The 25,068-nt window shown below is 41.3% G+C and overlaps 1 protein-coding gene across 2 annotated transcripts; it reads right to left on the bottom strand.

Moving 5' to 3' along the window:
* Positions 1 to 2,164: 2,164 nt before the first annotated feature.
* cenpe (centromere protein E) lies at positions 2,165 to 24,774 on the bottom strand. 2 transcript variants are annotated; one of them, XM_054618017.1, is made up of 57 exons: positions 24,600 to 24,774; positions 23,288 to 23,400; positions 23,077 to 23,166; positions 22,838 to 22,956; positions 22,627 to 22,746; positions 22,192 to 22,273; positions 22,031 to 22,098; positions 21,879 to 21,953; positions 21,742 to 21,793; positions 21,528 to 21,615; positions 20,871 to 21,000; positions 20,520 to 20,639; positions 20,257 to 20,409; positions 20,016 to 20,166; positions 19,799 to 19,898; positions 18,405 to 18,942; positions 18,213 to 18,269; positions 17,558 to 17,725; positions 17,359 to 17,433; positions 17,152 to 17,220; positions 16,322 to 16,453; positions 15,859 to 16,036; positions 15,591 to 15,745; positions 15,210 to 15,377; positions 14,841 to 14,957; positions 14,588 to 14,755; positions 14,359 to 14,490; positions 14,084 to 14,245; positions 13,745 to 13,966; positions 13,544 to 13,636; positions 13,330 to 13,413; positions 13,072 to 13,188; positions 12,849 to 12,959; positions 12,538 to 12,756; positions 12,369 to 12,449; positions 12,024 to 12,107; positions 11,724 to 11,885; positions 11,364 to 11,597; positions 10,915 to 11,148; positions 10,432 to 10,515; positions 10,024 to 10,140; positions 9,705 to 9,938; positions 8,926 to 9,147; positions 8,721 to 8,816; positions 8,318 to 8,398; positions 8,091 to 8,216; positions 7,787 to 7,972; positions 7,487 to 7,696; positions 6,161 to 6,373; positions 5,761 to 5,964; positions 5,470 to 5,646; positions 5,261 to 5,361; positions 4,923 to 5,020; positions 4,367 to 4,502; positions 3,939 to 4,285; positions 3,811 to 3,849; positions 2,180 to 2,370 (listed from the first exon to the last, which is right to left on the bottom strand). In XM_054618017.1, the coding sequence occupies exons 1-57, from the start codon at positions 24,653 to 24,655 to the stop codon at positions 2,291 to 2,293; spliced, it is 8,028 nt and encodes a 2,675-aa protein (XP_054473992.1). In that variant the 5' UTR covers positions 24,656 to 24,774; the 3' UTR covers positions 2,180 to 2,290. The 2 variants fall into 2 exon arrangements, with proteins under 2 accessions (XP_054473993.1, XP_054473992.1); XM_054618018.1 differs by lacking the exon at positions 3,811 to 3,849 and having other exon boundaries at positions 2,165 to 2,370.
* Positions 24,775 to 25,068: the final 294 nt, after the last annotated feature.

Below are 25,068 nucleotides of genomic sequence, written 5' to 3'. Positions count from 1 at the left end.
GGCATGCAATGCGGTGATCGCGGAACCTATTTCCCCGGTCACCGGGATTCTACCGGGACGCCTCCTCTAGCTCCCAGACGGCTCAACCTCCTCTAGCTATGCTAGCTATAGGAGGTTGAGCCGGTCGGTCCACCGGTACCGGTACCGTGAACAACACCGGTAATCCGGCACACCGGTATACAGGAGGATGAGCCGTCCAGATAAACATCCGTGAAAACATCATAACGTGACGTCACTGCACCGCGACTGTGACAAACGCGAAACATTAAATAAAGATAATAAAACATTAAATGAATATATTGTGTTTTATATGTATGACAAATGTCTCAATAAAGTTAGTGAATTTAAAAAAAAAAAATAATAATAATTTAAAAAAAAAAATCTACCCGGCATGCAATGCGCGGTGATCGCCGGAACCTATTTCCCGGTCACCGGGATTCTACCGGGACGCCTCCTCTAGCTCCCAGACGGCTCAACCTCCTCTAGCTATGCTAGCTATAGGAGGTTGAGCCGGTCGGTCCACGGTACCGGTACCGTGAAAAACACGGTAATCCGGCACACCGGTATACAGGAGGATGAGCCGTCCAGATAAACATCCGTGAAAACATCATAACGTGACGTCACTGCACCGCGACTGTGACAAACGCGAAACATTAAATAAAGATAATAGATGATGTTTCAGCCTTCGTGGCATCAACTTAAGATCTTAAAAATAAGAACTTGAAAATTTAAATACATACATATATATATAAATATATTGTGTTTTATATGTATGAACAAATGCCTCAATAAAGTTAGTGAATTTAAAAAAAAAAAAAAAAATTAAAAAAAAAAAAAAAATATGCAATCGGTGAGCTATGCTAGCTACCGGGAGCCTCCTCTAGCTCCCAGAGGCTCAACCTCCTCTAGCAATGCTAGCTATAGGAGGTTGAGCCGTCGGTCCACCGGTACCGGTACCGTGAAAAACGCCGGTAATCCGGCACACCGGTATACAGGAGGATGAGCCGTCCAGATAAACATCCGTGAAAACATCATAACGTGACGTCACTGCACCGCGACTGTGACAAACGCGAAACATTAAATAAAGATAATAAAACATTAAATGAAGATAATAGATGATATTGCAGCCTTCGTGGCATCAACTTAAGATCTTAAAAATAAGAACTTGAAAATTTAAATATATACATATATATATAAATATATTGTGTTTTATATGTATGAACAAATGTCTCAATAAAGTTAGTGAATTTAAAAAAAAAAAAAAAAAAAAAAAAAAAAAAAAAAAAATCTACCCGGCATGCAATGCGCGGTGATCGCCGAACCTATTTCCCGGTCACCGGGATTCTACCGGGACGCCTCCTCTAGCTCCCAGACGGCTCAACCTCCTCTAGCTATGCTAGCTATAGGAGGTTGCTATAGGAGGTTGAGCCGGTCGGTCCACCGGTACCGGTACCGTGAAAAACGCCGGTAATCCGGCACACCAGTATACAGGAGGATGAGCCGTCCAGATAAACATCCGTGAAAACATCATGACGTGACGTCACTGCACTGTGCGCGAAACTAAATGACAAAATAAAGAAAATAAAACATTAAATAAAGAAAAAAATGAAACATTAAATAAAGATAATAGATGATATTGCAGCCTTCGTGGCATCAACTTAAGATCTTAAAAATAAGAACTTGAAAATTTAAATATATACATATACGTACTATGACTTTTTTATTACTTTTTCGACATGCTATCACATTGTTTTTTTTACTTTTTCGACATACAATACTATGACTTTTTTAACTTTTTTCAACATGCTATAAAATGAATGTTTTTAACTTTTTTCGACATACTATGACTTTCTTTTACCATTTCGACATACTTTACTGATTCTTAGTTTTTTTGAAACTCTATACTGACTTTTTTTTTTACTATTTTTGACATACTATACAATTACCCCTTTTAAACTTTTTTCATCATAAAATTCTGACTTTATTTCCCTTTTTTCAACATATGACTCATTTCGACAAACTATTACAACTTTTTAAAAAACTTTTTCCAACATTCAATACAACGACTTTTTCTACTTGTTTTAACATACTATACTCTGACTTGTTTTTACATATTATACAAAAACTTTTTTCACTAAGTGTGAATAAGACAATAGAGTCAATTACTTTACTAGGCCTTTTTATTCAAATATAGGACAGACATAAGGATGGATTAAAAAACAAAAAAGAACAATAAAAGCCAGAAAAATTAAGAGATAAAGACATTTTAAATTATTGCACGTGGAACATTTTACTGCGTTTTACACATTTCCTCTTGTTTTGGAGACTGAGGCCACAAATCCTCCATTCTGTCTGCACCGGCCGCTGCATCTGCAACACAAAAGACTTCTGTTAGACAAACCAGTACTCAAGTAGCACAATCAAATCCATCTTACTGGTTTCTGATGTCCACAATGGTTTTAAACCCACCCTGTTCCACGTGTGAGTAACATGAGTTTTCTGTCACTTCTGATTAATGTGATTATAACAAACAGTGGAGCCTTCAATCAAGTGCACCAGTCACCCATCAGTGTATCATATTAGCTTTTATAACGGAAGTAAACAACAAACACCCCAAATTATGTTTATATCAAGTCAGTTCATGAAAACTCATCAGACATAAACTTGCCACCTCCTTCACCATTCTCCCTTTTCAAACAATGAGTTGTGAGTTTTTCCAGGCTAAAAGAAAGTGGTGATTAAGCCACCTTTTAAAAGTGGGACGTCCTGATCACTAACATCGTACTACGGCGTTTTTAATGTCTTTTTAATGATGATTAACATGGTCGCCATTTTGCAATTGATACTCTAATATTTAATTTATAAAATTAGAATAATTGTAATAATTAGTTTGACATTTCAGAAGCCATGTGTTTGTATATACTGTCAAAAATCTTATTAAAAAAATAGATACAGTACTTATTGTATTACCAAAACCCTTTGACACTAGAAAAAGGAAAAATATGGACGAATTGTTACAAATGACAAAAAGTCTAAATAAGAAGAACCAGTCCAAATTATGACATTAGTAAATTATTAAATAGTATTTTAGAAGTTTGTGATTCCAACTAAAATGTTGAGATAACGGGCTAAAAATGTAAAGTAGTAAATCATTTAAAATAAATAATAAGTCCACTTTGAAAGTATCTCTTGATATTGACTCACTATGACATACTTAATCTCAAATTAAATTAATAAAATCCCTTTGTTTTGAAGTATTGATTAAAAAATTGACATGTATTGTATTTCTGTATGTATTTGTAAGTCGGTGTATTTATTTTACATCAACAAGGAGAGACTAAATATGCGAAACACCTCGGTCCTTGAAGTAAAACACATCCACAGCAGCACAAACTGCATTTTTCATGCGGTTGAATACACACAAAGAGAGTTTTAGTACTGGTGGAGCTGCATAAAGAGGGCCTTGTTACATTGTTTGACATATTTAAGAAACAATACGGCCTCGGATCAGTTTTTTAAAGAGGTATTAACAACTTAGACACCATTTCGACACAAACCTTTGGCTCAGATTCAGCCTCCACATTTGGAATTTCTTAAGCGTGTACTGTTTATATTCTGGATTTAATTATTTTGTAATCATGACTTTCAATCATGTTTTTCTAATGACATCATTTTCCATTTTGCTTGCTTAATTGTTAAAAATATAATGCCTGGTCCTGAAGTGAAACTAAATCCAAAGGTTTTTCAGTTGACGTCCCAACACCTCATGCTTCTGTTAGTGAAAACCCTCAGTAATATCACAGCAATTACCCTTCTCTGCGTCTGGTCTATCAGGAGCATCGAAAACCTCTGGTAAAAACAAACAGCGTGAGTCTTTACGATGTTAAAACTACTAGACAAACAAGAATACAGAGAGGTGAACTTTAGACGGGGCTGACCTGGAACGGTTCCCAGGCTGGAGTTATCAAAGAACTGCTTGGGGCAAGTTCTGGACAGCAGCTCAGAGCTTCCTCCCACATCGAAGAATCTGCTCTTGGGGGAGTCCAGAAGAGAGACCTTTGGAGAGTCCAGCAGCTTCCGGGGAGAGTTTAGAACCTTCCTGGGAGTAACCATGAACTTCTTGGGCGAGCTGAGGAAGTTGGAGGTGTCGGAGGTCATGGAGAGGACCCTCTTGGTGGGAGTGCAGGGCGACGACGGCTTGTCCACCTCGGCCTTGCTCTTCACCTTCAGCTTGATGGCTCTGCTCTTCCACTTGCTGATCTCTTCCTGCTGACTGGACACCGAGCTGACGTGACAGAGGGGACAGATGTCAGAGGAGGACTAAACGATGGCATGAATCACATCAACGATTCGGCCTTCATCTCACCTTTCCAGCTCGGTTATTTTCAGCTGAAGCTGTTTGACTTCCTCCTCCAGTTTGGTCTTCTCCAGGAGAATGCTGGTCTTGATCACCAGACCTCTGGGGTTGGTCAGTCTGGCATGAAGGTCCTCACCCTGCAGGACTGAATTCAACACGGCATCATCAGCGTGAGACTACATCATCTCTACTACGCTTTTGTTTTGAAATGCATAACTTTTGCAGCGTTCACACTACTCCGGCAACGTTTGAAAAGTCGTTTTAGTTTGAAAACTTTGACCCGGACACCCACATCTGCAACTTGATTAGGTCACATTAGCCACTGGACACTTCCCTATCACATGCTCTTTTTCCAGAAGAACACAAAGGACATCAATCCTGACTACCAGTGGTTAATTTGAATTTAAATAATGAATTGCAGGCGTTGCCAACCTTGTTGTCTATGCTAGCAGCTGTTGTGCGGATAAATTCTGCATTTTGTAATGTTACAACTGCCTATATGTGCACGAGACAACATGTTATTCACGTGCTCTGCAACCAGCATGACCATGTCCACTGTACTTACATGATTCCTCTCCTTCCTGCTGTGATTTCCTCAAAGTCTCCTTCAGCTTCCTCACTGTTTCTTCCTTTTCGTTCAGCACTTTGTTCATCATCTGGATCCTGAGAGAGGACAAAAACATCTGGTCAGAACAGTCGGTCATGGCATGAACAGAATCAAGTCCTTCTAACTGAAGAGGACAGCTGATGTTCAGCTCATGACCTCAATGTGTCAGAGGTACAAATATTACTTGACTGATCCACCAGATCAAACATTTCTTAAATGACACTGACCATCCGCCCACACCTTTTTGAAAAACAGCTGAAGTGAATAAATAGGATAAGAAACAAAAGGGCTCTTACTCTTGTTTGTGTTTATCAGATGCTGAACTCAACTCCACCTCCATTTTGAACAGTTTGGTCCGGAGTTTTTCCAGCTCAACAGCGCTGGGTGATGCATTTTTCTAAACCAGAAAAATAGAAATATTAGTTTAAAAAAAGCAGCTATAAAAGTATTAAAATACAATAAAGAGTTTGCTTTAGGGGTCTGAAAATGAATCGTTTCGACGAACCTCAGACTGGCGCAGTTTGCTCTTTAGTGTTTGGATGGTGTTGTCCTTCTCCTCGACTTGTGCGCGGCTGTCCTGCAGCTCCGTCTGCAGCAGCTGGGTGGCCTGTTTGTGGTTGGACACTCTGTTGCTGGCTTTGACCTGAGCGTCCTCCAGCTGCTGGATTTGTGCACACAGAGCCTGAAAAACAGAAACACATCTGTCACCATCTGCAAAAAGGGGCATTTTTTAAAAAAAAATTTTTAGAGGAGACAATGGATGCAACTGCTGAAAAAACTCATACGTCAGACATACTTTGACTTCTTCTTCGGTTTGCTGGAGCTTAAGCACAAGTTGCTGGTTGTCCTTCAGCAGGGAGAGCTCCGTCTTCAGAGGAGCTCCCTCCAGCGCCTGCAGCAGAGTGGAGGTCTTACTCCTCTCCTCTCGGAGCTTAGAGTCCGCCTGAGCCTCCAGCAGCTTCAGCTCTTCACACAGACCGTTGTGTTCCTCCATGATGCCCTGCAGGAGTCAGGTGGATTTAATGACACTAAAACAAGACCAGCAATATCACTGCAATACATACTCTGAGGAGAAACAGCCCCCACAACTCTGGGAGGATAAATAGTGCATGGTCGTGCTTAGCTAGCAGGTCACTCTTATCACAAACAGAACCAGAAACCAGACAGATGATAGGAAAGTGCATTTTAAAGACTACCTGCAGGGTCATCTTCCTGCTGTGTGCCAACGCAGATCTGTGTTCCAGCTCTCCGCTCAGGATGCCGTCCAGCCCGCTGAAGCTGAACGGCTGGCTGGTGAAGACGGACTTCAGCTGCTCCTTGAACCTCTCACGGACTCTGATCTCGGCCGACAGCTCGCTGGGGTAGGAGGCCATGTTGGCCCGGAGCTTCGCCAAAACGCTGGACATTTTCTACAAAACCAGAAGAGACATGGTTAGAGTTTGAGGACAGTGATGTTGGAAACATAATGAGGGAACAGGACACAATCACATATCACCGAGGAGCCATGTGCCATTGAATCCTCCTACTTTCAAACTGTTCTGGATTAATTCACCTGATAAATGTCTCATTTGGACGGCGTGATTTTAACTTTTCTAATCTAATCTGATAGATAGAGACATGCAACTGAAGGCCTCTTTGGATCGATGGTGACAGTAAAGAATAAAGCATGACCCATGTAAAAGCTCATCAAATTGTCTGTTGTATTGTCAGCATCAGGTTTGATTCTACGGTCCAGACAGCTTGGAACTCGAATATTTCTGACCTCATAATTAGAAAAAGTTGAATTGACCGCCACTTAAAGTCAAAGTTCGTACCGGTGGACTCAAATCCATCACCAAGACTTCACAAAGAAGCAGTTATCAGACGTCATACAGCAATAAAAGCGTATGTTGTAAATGATTAACATCAACTCAAAGGCATCTTTAAGTATATTTGCTTGTAATCAAACACACACTATCAACATGTTTAAACCTGTTCTGTATGTAAAAAATTATTTTTTTTTTAAAAACATGTCGCCATGTTATTAGTTTGCTGGTTACTATCTTTTCCGTTACATTTTTGGGGAAAAGGATAAAAATACAAGAAACATTAGGGGGCTGTACTGCTGAGTGTTCAATTGTTTTTACACTTTACGAAGAAATATCAGTTTGTCAGGGTCAGCCATGACTTTGTTTAAGATTGTAAACGTGCTTCTGGAACACTTGGAAGTCGTAAACTGGACATTTCAACAAGGAAAATTAAAGTTGTCTGGAACGCAGCATCAGGATTCTTTTTTTTTTAGCCCATATTTGTTAACATTTGGGCAATTTGGAACCATTAAATTAGTTTGTTTTTTTTAATTCCCTATCGGGACAGTGATACCTGGGCTTTGGGTATCAGATGATACAGAGTACCGATCTGATACTGGTGTTTATTTAATAAACCGTGTGTCTCACTGTGTGGAAGTGAGTAGGAACATTGTTCCCCTGGAATATTAATCCGATCCAACCTTTTATTTGAAAAGCTTGAGCAGCAGAGCTCACCTGCAGGTAGATCGGCCTCTTGTCCAGCAGCTCGGTCAGTCTGCGCTCCCACAGTGCTTGGAAGTCCTCGTCCTTGATGGAGTAGCATGGCGCCTGTGCTCTACACAGCAGCACATCCTGCAGACGCCTCTCCTCAAAAACGGCCAAATCTTTCTTAACCAGCTGCTCAAACAGATTCCTGTAGCCCTGCGCTTGCACCTGCACGTGCTCCTGGGGAAGGAAACAGCAGGAGGTTATCAGCTGTTCAAGAGTAAGACCTTCGTGAGATTTGAAATAAGAAAAAAAAAAAATGTTATTTACTGTAATGTTTCCCAGAGTCTGAGCTGTCTGCTGCTGCAGCTGACACACGGCGCTGTAGGCGTCCATGGTGGGTTTTGGTAGACCGCTCAGGTGGCTGTGCTTCAGAGAACACTGCACCTTGCCCGGAGCCATGGAGTTATACTTGGAACAAATGTCTATGATTTGCTGGAATCTCCTGAAGGACTCCTGCAATGATACGAGTTCAGTGCTATCAGAGATATATTTCACTAGTGTGTTAGAATGTCTTTGCCTTTCAGCTGCTCATAACAAAAAAAAAAAAAAAAAAAGTCATTTCTGATGATACCTGAAGCTGCTCGGTAGAGTCCTGTAGCCGTGACGACGCCGTCTCCTTGACTCCACTGGTGCTCTGTTCCAAACTGTTCAGCTTCTCTTTGAGTGCTGAGATGGTTGTGTTCGCTTCGCTGAGCAACTGAAAGGAGAAGGGAGAATGATGGAATCTTATATACATATGGCTCTTCTCAAACTCAAGCTTCATCAATATTTCTATCTGCCTTTTCAGATGTTACAAACCTGCTGTGAGGCGTCAGCTTCAACTTGAACATGACTTTGTCTCTCCTTGTTCATCTGAAGCTGCACCTTCAGCTGCTGCACCTGAAAAACAACAGACAGGTTATTTAAAACAGAAAGCAAATGTTATCAGAGGCGTGGGGACTCTTTCTGAAACTAAAAAACACCACTGGATGTTTATTTAATATGGTAAAAGGAGGAGATAATCAATCTTATCTTCAATATCGTTTAGATAAAACATTTCACTTGGAGGACAGATATATTTATTTAAAGGAAAGTTCCAGGTCATCACAATTTGGGTTTTAAGTTGTGTCCATTGTCTCCAGCAGTCATGATAACACTGTACTACCCACAAGTATGTCAAACTATTCCTTTAAAACTATGTCATTGAATGATTTGGACTCACTGTTTGCTGCAGCTTGGCCTCCTGTTCGTCTCTCTCAGCCTCCTGCTGGGAGTTCAAACGCTCCTGCTCGCTTAACTTCTCCTGGATGACTGAGATCTGGAGTTTAAAAGAGAACATTAATTAACAATGAGTTGCTTTGAAGCGTTCGGCTTACCCAAGTTACCGTTGATGGATTACCAATGACTTCATAGTTGTGCAAATGTACCATCTCCATCCTGTCCTCCAGCTCTGCTCTGAGCTGCTTCTCCTCCTCTCTCAGTCCCTCCAGAGTCTCCGTCAGCTGATCCCTCTCCTCACTGAGAGACGTCACTCTGATGGAGAGCTTCTCCATCTCCTCTGTGGAGGTCTGACGGCTGGATTCCTTCTCAGAGAGCAGAATTTCTCTCTCTGCTTCAACGAACTCCAGTTTCTCAGTTAGGGTCCTCATCTGTGAGGAAGGCAGCAGTTAGATGAATTGTGTGAAGTGTCTCTTAAACTGAAGCTTCAGATTCAGGGTTCGTTCAGATTCAGGTACCAAATCACACATTGGTTTTTTGTATGGTGTTGCTCAAGGCCTCAATGTGGAATTTTGGAGGGATTTTTGATCATATAAATTCTCGAGTTGTAAGAAATGGTTACATTTAGCACCAAGTCTGTGTCACAAATGGTTTCAACCCCAACATTTCTGCAACAACTTATGAGGCTTAACTGAGTATGGACCATCTTTTAATTGCATCATGATGTTCTAAGCCCTTTTACACTTTCACAATATAATATAAGTGATTAATAAATACATCTTTATTACAGTTTTGTGACTAGAACAACTTGAGGGGTGGTAAGAGGTTAAAGTGGCAGTCCTTAAGATTTTCCCTCCTGAGAGGTTGCCACTTGAAACTGATTCTAATCTAAATGTCCTATCCTCTAAAGCTGCTGTTGTGTGAAGAAAAATGTGTGCAACCCTGCCATGGATTTTATTTCATAGAAGTACTGCTAGTGAACACAAACCTCAGTCTGCATCGTCTCCATCCTGTCCTCCAGCTCTGCTCTGAGCTGCTTCTTCTCCTCCCTCAGTCCCTCCAGAGTCTCCGTCAGCTGATCTCTCTCCTCACTGAGAGACGTCACTCTGCACATCAGCTCCTCCGTCTCCTCTGTGGAGGTCTGAGCGCTGGAGTCCTTCTCAGAGAGCAGAACGTCTCTCTCTGCTTCAACAAGCTCCAGTTTCTCAGTTAGAGTCCTCATCTGTGAGTGAGGGAGACGTTAGAAGGAACATACCGCTTTTTAAAAACAAGTTTGATTAAAGCACAGTGAGGTTTTAGATACTTACTTGTTGATCCAGAGAGTGTTCCTTCTCCTGACACAGTTTGTCCAGATCAGAGTTCATCTGCTTCTGTTCACACAGCTCCTCTTGTAGTGACTTCACAAGTTCTTGTGTTGTGGAAGCCTTAAAACAAAATGTAACTTTAGCCAGTCTAATATACAAATGTGTCATCGGGAGATAAATAATTAGGGAAATGAGAAACCTGGCAGTTTTCATGCTAAATGACTTATTTCTAAGAAACTTATAAGCACATCTCTGATGAACAAAAGATTTAAAGTGGTGCTTTTGTGTTATTCTTTGTGTCTATCAAGTTAATCAACAAATTTGTACGAGTGTAAGTCAATTAGGAAGTTCTTTAGTTAAGGAGAGCCCTTCAGGTAAGTTGGAGTCCCTTTTGATGATCAGTTGCCTCACCACATTCATGCTCTGCTGTAGATCATCTTCCAGCTTCCTCTTCTCCTCAGTCACCGTCTGTAGAGACTCATTCAGCTGTGCGATCTGGTGAAGCAGATATGAGGACTGTTATTCATCCTCCAAGTATTTGAAAAACATCCAAACACAGAGGACATTTTTTATGTTATGTAGGAAAGCAATGAACGGGAAAGTGGGAAATTATTTGTGTATTTCAACAGTATGCCTGTCACAATGATTGAATAATTGCTATTATACGAGCTGGCCGTAATTCTTTTGCACTACTGTTGGATTCCACAGGCAAGGGAATATAAAGATAATGTTACAAATTTAGCAACAAACAGAAAGTGAATTAGGTGCGTTTCCATCAGTTGGGTAAATAAAGTTTCTATCTAAGCATAAGGTTGCAATGTCAGGGAAAAAAACTATAACTATAACTTTAAAACTAACTGTGATGAAAACGAATGGCGACTCGTCATCACAAACCTCAGTCTGCATCGTCTCCATCCTGTCCTCCATCTCTTCTCTGAGCTGCTTCTTCTCCTCTCTCAGTCCCTCCAGAGTCTCCTGCAGCTGATCTCTCTCCTCACTGAGAGACGTCACTCTGCACATCAGCTCCTCCGTCTCCTCTGTGGAGGTCTGAGCGCTGGAGTCCTTCTCAGAGAGCAGAACGTCTCTCTCTGCTTCAACCCTCTGCAGTTGCTCGGTCAGAGTCCTCATCTGTGAAGAAGGGAGAAGTTAGAAGGATCCAGCTTTAGATTTAAACAGTTTATAATCCATGTTTACTTCCTGTCAGCTGATGTTATTCACAAACACTGTAACAGGAAATAAACTGGGATGTTTACAACTGTGAAATAGTCTATTACAACTGCTATAGTAGTGTGTTCAGCCCTACAGATGCTATTTCTATGGAAGTACTGCTAGTGAACACAAACCTCAGTCTGCATCGTCTCCATCCTGTCCTCCAGCTCTGCTCTGAGCTGCCTCTTCTCCTCGCTCAGTCCCTCCAGAGTCTCCTGCAGCTGATCTCTCTCCTCACTGAGAGACGTCATTCTGCACATCAGCTCCTCCGTCTCCTCGCTGTGAGTCTGAGCGTCGGCCGTCCTCTCAGACGACAGACTGTCTCTCTCTGCTCGCACACTCTCAAGCTCCTCGGTCAGCTTTTGAATCTGTCAGGACAGAATGGAGATATGATTGTTATTCAAAATGAGTCTAAAAATCAGATGATCTATTGCAGAGAAGTCATCCATCTTTACACAGCAGTATATTCTTTATGTATGATAATGTATTCATGCCTGATTTTGGAGTTCTTGCAGCTGGAGGCTAATCTCTGCATCACTCCCGTCGCCTGCTCTGCCCTCCAGCTCGGCCTTTTGACTCCTCAGCTCGTTGATCTCATCTTGTAGAAGTCTGATCTTCTCCTGAGACGCTCTCAGCTCCTCCTGGTTCTCGATCATCTGAAAGAGATGCACCACCACAAAAGTTTGGTCCTTTCCTGTTGCAACATTACAAAGTCCCTGGCCATAAATCTAAAATCTGAACAGTAACTTACCATGAATGCCTAATTAAAAATATTAAGGGAATAAAGAACTCACCTGTTCTACATTTTCTTGAAGGTCAGATTTCAACTGGTTCACCTCCTCCTTAGTTTTTTCCAGATTCTCCTCTAGCTGTTGGATCTGAGGCAAAATTAACATTTTCAGTATTACTCAAATTGTCTTTATCCATTTCAGAAAAATACCTGAATGCATGAGTGCAAATATAAACCTAAAAATCATTAAGTTCCAAAGTAATTTATTTAGTTTGTTTCTTGCTTTCTTCAACAGTTTTTGTTCAATGTTCAGGGTGGAAACAAATTCCCAATGAAACAAATTGAAACCTAAGATGTGAGAATGTCCCTGTGGTGTAAGAATGAGAATGAGTGAGTGAGATGATCTGACCTGCAGAGCAGAGCAGTCGTCCTGCTCGTCTTTCAGCGACTGAGGCTCAGAGCTGAGCTGCTGCTGTGACTCGCACTGCATCTGAACGACAGAGGGAGAACAATATGAATATGGATCGACTAGGATATAGCGGTATCTCAATAAAGAAGATTTAGCCCCGAGTTCTTACCGTCTCCATCCTGTCCTCCATCTCTTCTCTGAGCTGCCTCTTCTCCTCTCTCAGAGCCTCCAGACTCTCCTGCAGCTGATCTCTCTCCTCACTGAGAGACTTCACTCTGCACAGCAGCTCCTCCGTCTCCTCTGTGGAGGTCTGACAGCTGGTCTCCTTCACCAACAGGGCATCCCTCTCTGCTTGTGCACTCTCAACCTGCTCGCTTAGAGTCTTGATCTGTTAAAACGAGAAGATTTCAAACTTGCAATCACAACAACGAGGATTCAGTTTGAAAAATAAAAATTCCCTCTGTTAACTTTTCAACTCACCTGTTGATCCATGTCCTTCTGCTCACAGAGTGTCATGTGATCGGCGTAAAGTTGCTTCTGCACTTGGAGCTCCTCTTGAAGAGATTGAAGGAGACACTGAGCCTCTGCAACCTAAAAAATAAGAGCACAATTTGCAATTCAAATTAACATCAAAGTAGATACAGTACTTCTGAAAAGGAAGACTAAACAAACAGCTTAAGTGAAACATGAAATAAGAACAGACCTGTTGTTCTAGCTGAGCTTGCTTCTCTTGGCTTAGTCCTTCCAGGTCGATGTTCCTTTGATTCTGCTCTTGCAGTTGCTCTTGAAGTGAATGTAGAAGGCCTTGAGTCTCCACAGCCTAAACATAGTAGAAGATAAACATTTCAATTCATCCATACAAGAGCAAATATATAAAATGATGTGAGCAAAAGCTCTATAACATAACTGGCAGTGTAATAACACTTCCATCTCAGTTTGACAGCAAACAGCTTCCCCTCACCGTCTCCATGTTACGCTGCAGATCAACTTCCAACTGACTCTTCTGCTCAGTGACAGACTGTAAAGCAGCCTGTAGTTCCTTTATCTGGGGATGAAAAATGGCCACATTCCATAATTAATTTAATGGGTAAGGCTGGTTTTAATCCATGTCTTTGCCATGAAGAGACAAAAACAAAGAAAGAAAGACTTCTTAACTATATCTTAACTGATGTTACCTCTTGCTGAAGAAGGGTTACACTTTCATCATGTGGTTGCAGTTCTGAGGTCAGCATTTCTGGCTGGTTAAACCCACTTTGGGCTAGTGCAACCTGCAACAGCAAAAACACAATTTCTTCATCTTCTTTTCTTTCTAGGAAGACTGTGATTCCAAAAAAATATGACATAATCAAATTAACAAACACTAAAGATTAACATACCATCTCCATCCTTTCCTCCAGCTCTGCTCTGAGCTGCCTCTTCTCCTCCCTCAGTCCCTCCAGAGTCTCCTGCAGCTGATCTCTCTCCTCACTGAGAGACGTCATTCTGCACATCAGCTCCTCCGTCTCCTCTGTGGAGGTCTGAGCGCCGGCCGTCCTCTCAGACGACAGACTGTCTCTCTCTGCTCGCACACTCTCAAGCTCCTCGGTCAGCGTCTGAATCTGTCAGGACAGAATGGAGATATGACTGTTATTCAAAATGAGTCTAAAAATCAGATGATCTATTGAAAAGAGCTTTAAACAGCTGTGTATTCTTTATGTATGAAAATGTATTCCTGCCTGATTTCTGAGTTCTTGCAGCTGGAGGCTAATCTCTGCATCACTCCCGTCGTCTGCTCTGCCCTCCAGCTCGGCCTTTTGACTCCTCAGCTCGTTGATCTCATCTTGTAGAAGTCTGATCTTCTCCTGAGACGCCCTCAGCTCCTCCTGGTTTTCGATCATCTGAAAGAGATTCACCACCACATGAGTGTACAAGGGAAGATCTCCTCCGTGCAAAGTCAATAACAAGGAATGTAAGAGAGACCAGTGTTCGAGATGCATTAAGGAACTCTTACAAGTGTTTGCAGCTCCTCCATCTGTGCACTCGTCTCATTGGATGTTTGTGCCGCCTCCAGCTGTTTCATCCTCTCCTTCAGTTCTCGATTCTTCTCCAGGGCCGTCCTCAGCTCCTCCTGATTCTCAATCGTCTGTTTGGTAAAAAAATGAACAATGTAAAGACAAAAACAAACATCAGAGGCCGAGCACAGCTGATTGAAATGATTGCATTTTAGAATCTGGACTCACCATCTCCACATTTTCCTGCATATCGGTCTGCAGCTGGTCTCTCTCTTCAGTGAGAGATGAAACTGTGGCGAGCAGCTTCTCCGTCTCCTCAGCAGAACTCCTCTGCTCAGACAGGAGAATGTCCTTCTCATCTCCAACACACTGAAGTTCCTGTGACAGACTCTGCATCTGTTGGATTAGATTTTCCAAATAGCAGTCAGTACATTGACAATAAAGGATTAGTTTAGATTTAAAAAAACACTGCTTAACTCACTTGTTCCCCTAATTCAGACTCCTTCTGCTCAGAGAGTTTCACCAGATCGGAGTTCTCTTGCCTCTGCTGTTGGAGCTCCTCTTGAAGAGATTGTAGAAGAAGTTGTGTCTCTGCAGCCTAAAAATAGAGGACAATACAATACAAATCAAAAAAACAATACTCATTTTTTAAGTGAGGGATACTAAAAAGCCTGTTTAGCCAGAAAAACTGAAAGTAACAGCTGGGGAAGAGTTGACATTGATCAAGTACCAATTTTTATAAAAGGGGTTTTTGAAGTTGTGAGAGGATGAGACCGTTAATCGGTCTGCATCATAAAATGTTTCAGATATATTACCAGATATTAACATTAATAGCAATGCATTAACCCACCATCTCCACATTTTCCTGAAGGTCCCTCATGAGCTGGTCTCTCTCTGCAGTGAGAGATGAGACTGTAGAGAGCAGCTTCTCCGTCTCCTCCGCAGAACTCCTCTGCTCACACAGGAGAGCGTCCTTCTCAGCTTGCAAACGCTGAAGCTCTTCGGTCAGCTCATTCAGCTGGATGTATCAAAATAATAAAAAAAAACTTGAGGTTACATTTATGGTATCACTACCTATTTGAGTTTCAATGCTTCAACAAACAAAATAATCAGAGAAAAGAGGACAGCAAAGTGCTCTGACTTCAAGTAATACCTCATAAACTCACTGCCTAAAACTGTTTGGCTCCCTCTCAATCCGACGTTGTCCTCAGAGGACGTTTGGAGGACTTACCTGCTTCGTCAATTCGTCCACTTTATCTGGAAGAGTCTGGAACGAGGCGAGCTCCTCCAGCTGAGCTTTGAGGGCTACTTCTGCTTCATGACAGGCAGTCAGTTCTTTGTTCAGCTGGGCCACCGTTCTCTCAAGCTCCACGCTGTCTATCAGATCTGGAGACGGAGAATCATACAACTCTCATCAGATTTCACAGTCTTCTCTAATAAACCTGATTTGCAGACTTGCATTATAATAAAAATAAAAACACCTTGACTTTAAAACCTACTTTTTGGGACTTTTCCGTCGAGCAGAGTGGTGAGCTTTGTGTTCTCGTCAAACGCCACGTTCAGCTCTTTCTGGAGATCGCTCTGCATCGTTCTGTTTCGCGATTTCTCCGTCTCCAGCTGGAAGCGAAGACTGTTCACCTCGGCCTCCATCTTCTCATAGTTGGCGTTCAGAGTCACCTGGAGAGGAGATTGTGACAAGAAACATGAAATTAAAAAGATAAAGATATTTGGTGCCCAGTATAACTAAATAATAAAGACAATGAACACACAAAGCCAAACGGCAGACCAGGTACTAAACATGTGTCACTATCTCATGGCCGCCTGAAAAGCAGATCATCAACTGGACTGTGATGGCACATATGTCATTTTATTCAACAGCTAAACTGCTTTTTTATTTACGTATCCACAACATAACCGAGAGCAGCCTGTTTACAATACTGTTTGTGTGTTAATCCCACTCACATTCATCTCCTCCACAGCGATATTTCTACTGCGCAGGTGAGCCCACTCCTTCTTTGTGTCTCTGCTGACCCCCTCAGCATCGTCCAAAGAGCGACGGAGTGTCGCCACCTCCTGCACCAAGTCCTTACCGCTCTGCAAAGAAGGGACCATTACACAATTAGCCTGCTTAATGACAGAGTGTCACCGTCTTAATTCTTTTTTCTTTTTTTACACAATATTCTACAATTTGCAGTTTACACATTTAATTTTCAGAGTAAGCAATCGCACTCTCATTTTATTAGAATATTTAGCGTTCCTAGTCTAATTGTAAAGATGCTCATTAAGTATGGAGTAGTAGCACTATCCAACCTTTTCTATTGGTAAAAAAGAATAGATGGATGGTCATGACATATACTGCATTTATATTATTATGATATATATATTACACTCAAGTAATGTAACAACATAGAGTAGCACAGTGTAGAGTATGTACAGTTGTACGGTGTAGTAATGTGACTTTAATTATTTTATTCTGAATGATCATACTTGCTTTGGCAACACTGAACCGCCATGCTAATTAAACTATTTTGTATTTAAGTGACATTGAATTTAATTAATTTGTAAAGCAGTCCATTCTGAATTCAGTCATTGTCCAGCAAACAAAAAGATTTAAAGATTTTAGTGCAATCATCTGAAGCTCAGAAATACTGCACAATGCAAACATTTTAACTAAAGTGTTTACCATCCTGGCATGTAGTTTAGTAGCACACACAACCTGCCTAAGACTCTGCTTTATGTTGTACTTTTACGATATTTAAAAGGTAATAAGAAAACAATTAAAAAACACGTACCATACTCTGAAGTTCCTCTGCAAATTCAGTTTTCTTCTGCAGCTCCACAGACAGAGTTTCTAGTTTGTTCTTGAAAAAACAAACGAATAAAGAGTATTTAACAAAACTGCTGCAATCTTAAAGCCCTGCTTGTAACTATATGAATAGCAAACATTTTTCATTTTCTAAATCAACCACTTTAACTGAATATTCTGAAGGAATTCTCACCTGAAGCTCCAGGCATTGGAGTTCAGAGGATTCGACGGCATTCTTCAGTTTAGAGATTTCATTTTGCAACTCAATCTGCAAGATCACAACAACAAAATGAACACAGTGTACACGTGAAAGACAAACCCAGTACTCCTAACTCTACCGTCCTTTAATCAAAGCACTTTAACTGGAGTCTGAATGGAACCGAATCAATCACCTCGTGCTCTTTCCTCAACTCGTCCTCCAGAGAATTGAACTCGTCCATCTCTCTCTTCTCCTCCATCTCCTTTGTTAGATCAGCTTTCTCTTTCTCCAGACGCTCCGTCTGCTCTATGAACATCCCGAGCTCCTGCTTCAGATAGTCTCGCTCAACCGCCACCGTGTCCTGTAAACATACGATTTAATACATTTAAGCATTTCCACTTGAAATGCATTGCTCTAATGTTCTTTGTTTTCATCACTCGTAGCTTTAATAAATGCCTTTCCTGTTGTTAAAAATCTAACTGCTCAAGTCAACCTCTAACTTTAACCCAGATGTTTTAGCAGCATGTTGCACTAGTGTCTCTGTAGATTCTTCCATCCAAATACAAATAAACAAATCATCCATGTGGATAAGTAACGCTTTTGATGCTGTGCATTGTGCAAAAAATATATGAAATGATTCAGACCTTTCTGCCCGTTTTAAAGACAGATTAACTTCAATTTAATACCTTGTAAGGGAAGCAGAACCTTTGTGTCAAGACTGAAAATAACATTATATACATACATACAGGAGATAAGAAGTAAACAGGCTTTTCTCTGCTTTCAGAAGAAAATAAACTTAGTTGTAGGATGAGTTAAAGTCACAGCTAAGACGCTCCATTAAGCATTACCTTCTCTGTAGCCAGAGTTTCACACAGCTGGATGGTCTCTGAAAACTCTTTTCTCATCTGGAAAACAAGGTATGAAGATTAGTACTGAAACCAGCGCACACAACCAAGCCAAAAACAAGGTGATATTCTCATGTGTACTTGAGGTTTTCTCCTCTTATTTGGAGGCAAGAGAGCAGGTATATTTAAGCATACCTGTTCATCAGTTTCACTCTGAGTGTGGCTCTGTTCTTCCAGCCGTCTCTCCAGGTCTGCCACTCTGAAGTCCAACATGTCCACCTTTTCATTGGCCTCCTGTTTCTGCTGGGCCTCCGTCTGCAGCTGTAGCTCCAGTTCGGCTGCCCTCTGTTCAGCTGTCTGCATTTTCTCCAGGGCTTCCTGTTTCTGCTGGGCCTCCGTCTGCAGCTGCAGCTCCAGGTCGGCCGTCCTCGGCTCTTCTGTCTGAAGTGTCTCTGTGGATTCCTGTTTCTGCTGGTTCTCTGTCTGCATCTGTAGCTGCAGCTCAACTTCGGTCGCCCTCTGCTCTGCCATCTGCATTTTCTCCAGGGCCTCCTGTTTCTGCTGGTTCTCTGTCTGCAGCTGCAGCTCCAGCTCGGCCACTCTGCCATCTAATGTTTCCACCTTTGTCATGGCCTCCTCTTTGTGTTGACTCTCCATTTCCAGCTGTTCCTCCAGGTTGGACAATCTCCCTGACAGCTGTTGCATGCGGTTTGGAGACACAAAGTCTTTGGGACTGGAAAAAAGATAAACACATAGATGAATAATGTGTGAGTAACTGTGAAATAACTACAAGCCCCTCAAACACCAGGGTTTTGTTCCAGATACAGCAGAAGGAGTACACAGTAAAAATATATAAAGTAAAGAATAAAAGCCACACAGTGAACTAGCAAATAAACCAACTGCAGAATCTAATGAACCATTCAGCGGTTCATGAGGATGAAGGAGCTCAATCTGAGGAGATAAAGAGCAGGTTCTCACCCTGTCTGAGCTACACTTGTGTCATTTGGACCAAAACTAAACTTAGTCTTGTGGATAAACTAGGAAAAGGTTTCACAGTGTTAAGAAAGGTTTACTAACAATACATTCAGAAAGTTATTAGACTTTTTACACATTTGGTCATGTTGCAGCCTGATGCTGAAATAGTTCTAATAAATTTTCACCCTCATCTATTCCTAACACCTCATAATAACGAAGAGAGAACAGGATTTGAAAAACTAGTTCAATGCCCGCTTGGAACGCAGCATTCTCTAGAATTACTCATCCAAAAAAACTTCACAGTCGACACCGCTCTTCCTTGGGTCCTGATCAATACAACTGCCAAATTTGAAGACTATCAGATAAACGGTTACCAAGAAAATGACCATTAAAAGTGTCCTGTAGGTCTCCATTCTCTTTCTTTATCTGTTCTTCAATGTGCTATAGCAAGCGACGCAGAGCAAAATGTACCCAGAATGCTGTTCAATGGTATTTCAAAACTCAAATTCATGATATAGTCGTCACGCATCACACTGTCCCGGATCATTTCAGAAGGTAAATTTGCTGTCTTTTAAGTGAAAACTCCTATAACTGTGGGTATAAAAGACACTCACCTGTCCCCAAAGCTTCGAACAGTCACAGAGCTCTGACTCATGTCCATTTCATCTGAAGGCTCATCGGGAATCATCCAGTGAGAGTCAAAGTCCTCATCCTCTGTAGAAACATACCATGTATGCAATTAACTATCAGCGTGCAGTTGGTGCAAGAAATGGGAATTATTACGTGCATTGTTGTTTACAGAGTGCATATATTTTATGTGCTTCTCCTTACCTTCACACAGCTCGCTCAGACAGGAGGCGTCGGCTTTCCTCTTCTGATTGAAAGACTGTGCAAAGCTGAGGTCAGATGGACCGCTGTCAAATGCAGACGGACGCGCAACTCTGAGCATCTTTCCTCCCCACGTTACCCTGCGTTTCGGCCTCTTAAAAAACAAGACGAGAGTGATTACAACGTTGGTACTTAAAGAGAAAGCTGTGCTCCAACTACATCATCATTTTTGGCTCACATTTACCTTTCGAACGGGAACCAGGTTGGAGCTGGTGACCAGCAGTTTGGTCAGGTTTTTGATCCGGTCCTCTTGATCTCTCTGGAGCTGATCCTTTTCTTGGAGCAGCTGGGAGAGAAAATTCTTCTCGGTCGCTGTGGTCTGAGTGACTGAGGAAACCTGTAGGGAGGTCACACACAGGTCAGCGGGTGGAAAGCGCTGTTATGATGGGACTTGCAGCTATCGGCACATGACTGAAGAAAAAGTGAGAAAAAGAAGATGACACTTGCCTCGTTAAGTCGTCGCTTGAGGTCCACAATTTCATTGCGGTACCTTTTGAGCAGAGCGCCGTCATCAGACACCTCCGTCACATGAGGGTCGTTCTTCATTTTCTTTGCAGTGCTGGCAAACTAACAGAAAAAAGTTTGGTGAAACATCGTCTGCTTCATTTTCTCCGTTTCATATTTGCTCTAATACTTCATGTTTTAAATTCTCATATAGCTGCACTTTATGGACGGACCACATCCAACTGCAAACCTTGCATAAATGTACAGGAGAAATAAGCTAACCTTATAAAATGTGTGTCAAAGTACTGGTGAGGTATTAGATCTGCAGGACAGAAATGTGCATATTTCACCAACCTGCAGAGTGCTGAGCGTCTCATCTAGAGTGACAGGAGTGATGGTGCAGATGATGACAGTTTTAGCGTTTCCACCCAAGGAGTTCTGCAGGATGCGGGTCAGCTTACTGTCTCTGTAGTTGGTGAAACCCCTGAAGAGACAGAATGGTATTAGCTAATGTCAGCACCGTCCTTGAAATAATGTTCAACCAGGTGTCAATCTTCAGTTTTTTTTCAAAGTGAAGCCAATGCTTCATGTCTTAAAACTGCATTCTCTCTACTGACCATCAGGGGGCGACTCCACTGGTTGTATAGAAGTCTATGAGAAAATGACTCTACTTCTCTCTTGATTTATTCCCTCAGTAAACATTGTAAACATGAGTTTATGGTCTCAATCTCTAGTTTCAAGTCTTCTTCAATACAGCATGATGTTCATTTAGTCAATTATGCTCCATTTAGAGTCAAACAGTACTTACTTTTATCTAACTGATCACAGATATTTATGAGAAAGTGGTCACACTCCTTAGTAAAATAATAAATCTTGAGCAGTAAGAGGGAACATTTCAACACTGACTGAGCAGATGAAAATGATATCCGAGTGGAACAGAGTAACAACCCAGACAGTTATTGGATGATACATTAGAGAATTTATCAGTTAAGAAGTCCGTTGTTTACTCACTTCTGGCCTTCATCCGTCAGTTTCTTGATCACTTGGCCGAGCGTGAACAGGCTGCGGTTGATATTGCAACCTTCTTTGAAACGTGCGCCTAGGATATCAAAACAGATGGTTTACTGTAAAGTCAGAATAGACTGTAGTGTGAAATCAGTAAACTCCAACATGGTATCAGTCCTGGGCATAAAACAGGGGGTCTATGTATTTAACTCCATCTTACCTTCAGCTCCTGTTTGACTCACTCTCTCAGATCCAGCCAGATCAACTAAATTCTAGAAGATGAAGCAACATTGCTGGTGAACAAATAAATTTAACACCAACAGAGAAACAAGCCAATAAAAAAAAGAGCTAGCTTACCAAATGAGACACAATAATGGCTCCATCGGCATTTTCACCTGCTTCCGGGTCACTCCTTTCTCGGCTTTCCAGGATCTAAGAAGAACCCAAATCATGAAAAATCCAGATTTCCCAGAATCCTGCATTTTACTACACGGTGCAGCGCTGCTTACCATTCGGAAAATGGTGTGTGAGCGGCTGCTCCTCTCGTTCATTTTAGTCTTTCCATAGTGACGGTTCTCTACGGGGGCAGAGATCACATTGGTTATTACACACAGTCTGCAGTGTAAATACTTTAGGGATCAGTCTAATGTTCAGTGATCTCAGCTCTTACTTTCTCCTTTACGAATCCAGGCCAGAGCTTGTGCAGGAGACGTTACCAGCTCCTCGTTCAGGTCGGCCACGTAGATGTTTTTCTGCATGTTTTTCAAGACACAATCACAATGGTCATATAAAGAGGAAAGTAGATCTTCTCATGGTTTCAGGAATTGAGTTGCTCCTTGGCTTAATAATATGTTAATGAAGAGGTTAGGCACAGTATAATCAATTCAAAAACATCTTAAAGAGGGGTTCTGAAGTGATCTTTTTTCTACAAATGTCATTGTGTTGAGATCATTTAGACCTTTTTGCAGTTCTGATAAATGCTTGATAAAAGATCAGTTAGATGAGTTACTGGCAAATGTTGAAAACTACAGCTGAAAAGATTCCATAAGGAATTCCGATGTTCTAAAACGGCATCAAACCCCAAACTTGTAAATATCCCACTTACATTGATTGTCTCTCGGACTTCCAGGGGTTTTCTCTTCCAGCTTTCAACGAGCAGATCACTCACAGTCTCATTGTAGATCTCCATGTAAGAAACCCTCAGAAGAAACTCCTTCTTTGGACACTTTTGAGCAAAAGAGAAGTCCTTTGTTAGAATAAAAAGTGATTACACAAGAATTCTGTTGCATGTTTCAAACATGTGATTCAATTCTTACATTTTTAATGGTTTGGAAGACGTCATCCACAGCCAGAGGGATCACTCCAGGAATACGGTCGCTCCCCATCATGGTGAAAGTCTTTCCTGAAGAAGTCTGTCCGTAAGCAAATATAGTTCCTGTGGATCAAACGCAGAACAGATACACAAACACACAAAATGAACACCAGCTACAGTGAGTTAATTGCGCAATACATTACCACCAAACAGGTCTCACTCTATTCAGTTTCTGTTACGTACCATTGTATCCCTCAACAGTGGACACAACCAGAGGCTTTGCGATGGCCTGGTACAGCTGATTGGTGGTTTCATCTGAGGTGAACACTCGGTCTGTGAACAGAGGAGGAAAGTGAATGTACAGTAGACTTTTGACAGTGTGCAAAATATCTCAAAATGAGCCAAAAAACCCAGTAGACACATTTCTCAATCCTGTACGTGCTGCAAAACATACCGAAAACAAAGCTCTTGGTGGAATTCCCATCATCGATCTGATGAATTGATTTCTTGTCAGCCTTCCAAAACAGCTGGACAGGCTCTGCGTTCTCCGACGCAGCGCTTTCTTCCCTGTTACAACGACACATGATTCAAAATATATATGAAAACACTTATTGACTTCTCTGCAACATAGTCAAGTGACAAAGTTTACTGTTGCTCTGTGAGAATTCATTTGTGGCTGAATTGCTTAAATATCACAGATGATTTTATGAGGTTTGCAACCTCAGCAGAAACAAACAGCATCTGTTTCGTCCACAATATCATCTTCAATTATCATGTTGTGAACAGTCTAAGTCTAAATCAATTGTATATCATAGATTGGAGTCTTGATTCTCAGATTCATTGTGAGAGGAGTGACAATTAAGCCACATTTAAGTTGATACATAGAAGACAAAACCTTTAGTGTTAGGTATGTGAGACATAAACCCAGAGTACATCAGCACACTAGGAATGTATTCACATATACAAATTAAAAAAACAACCATTTATTCCTCGTCCTTGAAAAGCAATGTATTGCTGTCAAGATGTCTGTCGGTCAGACCGTCCATCACTTTGGCCCACACTGAAATGTCTCAACAACTGCTTCATTGTAATAACTTTTTTCGGTCTCCTTGCTTTTCCTCCTAGTGGGATCGCCAAGTCAAAATGGCACTTAATCCATCCTCTTATAATAGTTTCTGTCTGTATATATAATGTTTTAGTTACTGTGGATCTTTACTGTTTTTTTATTGCTCATTTATAATACTTATTTTTGATCTTGTTTTCTTACTCTGTCTCTTGTTTGCACTATCCTCTATGCTCTCTGCTGCAGGACTAATAAAGGATTATCTTATCTTATCTCAAACAACAGAATAAATAAAAGCACATTATTAGAAAGTGTACAGGCTATTTAAAAACAAAAGCTTTTATACGTGTAGAGAAATAAACTGCCTATGTATGTGATCAGTGTGTTATTTGATGTGTCAATACAATAGAATGTTTTAAGCCTAAATGTTTTATGTAAATGCATCTACACACACATTAGTTACACTGTATAAATATACAGAAAACTCAAACCCATGTTATTCAAAAATATGCTAAAATGTTCATCATTATATGAGCTATGAAAAGCAGGAGAAAAAAACTGCAAAGAAAGTCTCACAATGTGTCAGTCGAGCGGCCACAAAAGGGAACATTTGGGATAGTTAGCATTAGCATTAGCATAACCCCCTCACAACACATTGATACTGCATGCTAATGCTAATGCTAGCAGTGGGCACAAATCTTACCTCTCGATGAGTGGACGGACTCGAACACACACTTTAACAGCAGATTCTTCTGTCATTGTTCTTGTTTATAGTAAACTACCGAACATAAACACATATTTCATGAATGAACTCGGGCTGACTGAGAGCTAGCTACCGGTGTTGTGTTTTGTTTTTTCCTCTGCAGTTTGAATTTGTCCCGCTTTGTTTTGATTGGTCCACGTCATCAGGCGGGCGACTCCATATATGGCTGTAAGCGGTTAGGTTCCGTTTAAACTGTATTTGTACATTCTTTTTTTAAATGTATTTTAAGAAAATATAACACCATGTATTAGTGATTGGCTGTGAAATCAAATGTATTTTTTTTAATTAAATGTATTATTTATTTATTTATTTTACAGGAAAATCAAGTTGCTATGGTAGCGACAGACTTGTGACGCGTTGGCTAGCGACCGCGTCGTTCCGCGTCATCAAACCGCGTCTGGTGCAGTGT

This window comes from Anoplopoma fimbria, chromosome 18 (assembly GCF_027596085.1).
Source record: "Anoplopoma fimbria isolate UVic2021 breed Golden Eagle Sablefish chromosome 18, Afim_UVic_2022, whole genome shotgun sequence".
In the NCBI taxonomy this organism is placed as follows: Eukaryota; Metazoa; Chordata; class Actinopteri; order Perciformes; family Anoplopomatidae; genus Anoplopoma; species Anoplopoma fimbria.
Note: the sequence above shows the minus strand (reverse complement) of the source record. Positions and strands in the feature narration are given on the sequence as shown.

Bases quoted from the DNA above. Each gene is read 5' to 3' on its own strand.
- cenpe (XM_054618017.1), bottom strand. From the start codon at position 24,655: ATGACAGAAGAATCTGCTGTTAAAGTGTGTGTTCGAGTCCGTCCACTC. The intron at 22,957-23,076 runs GTACGTAACAGA...TTTGATCCACAG, and splicing joins CACTGTTGAGGGATACAATG to GAACTATATTTGCTTACGGA. The intron at 12,108-12,368 runs GTCAGATCATCT...ATTTTGCCTCAG, and splicing joins ACGACTGCTCTGCTCTGCAG to ATCCAACAGCTAGAGGAGAA.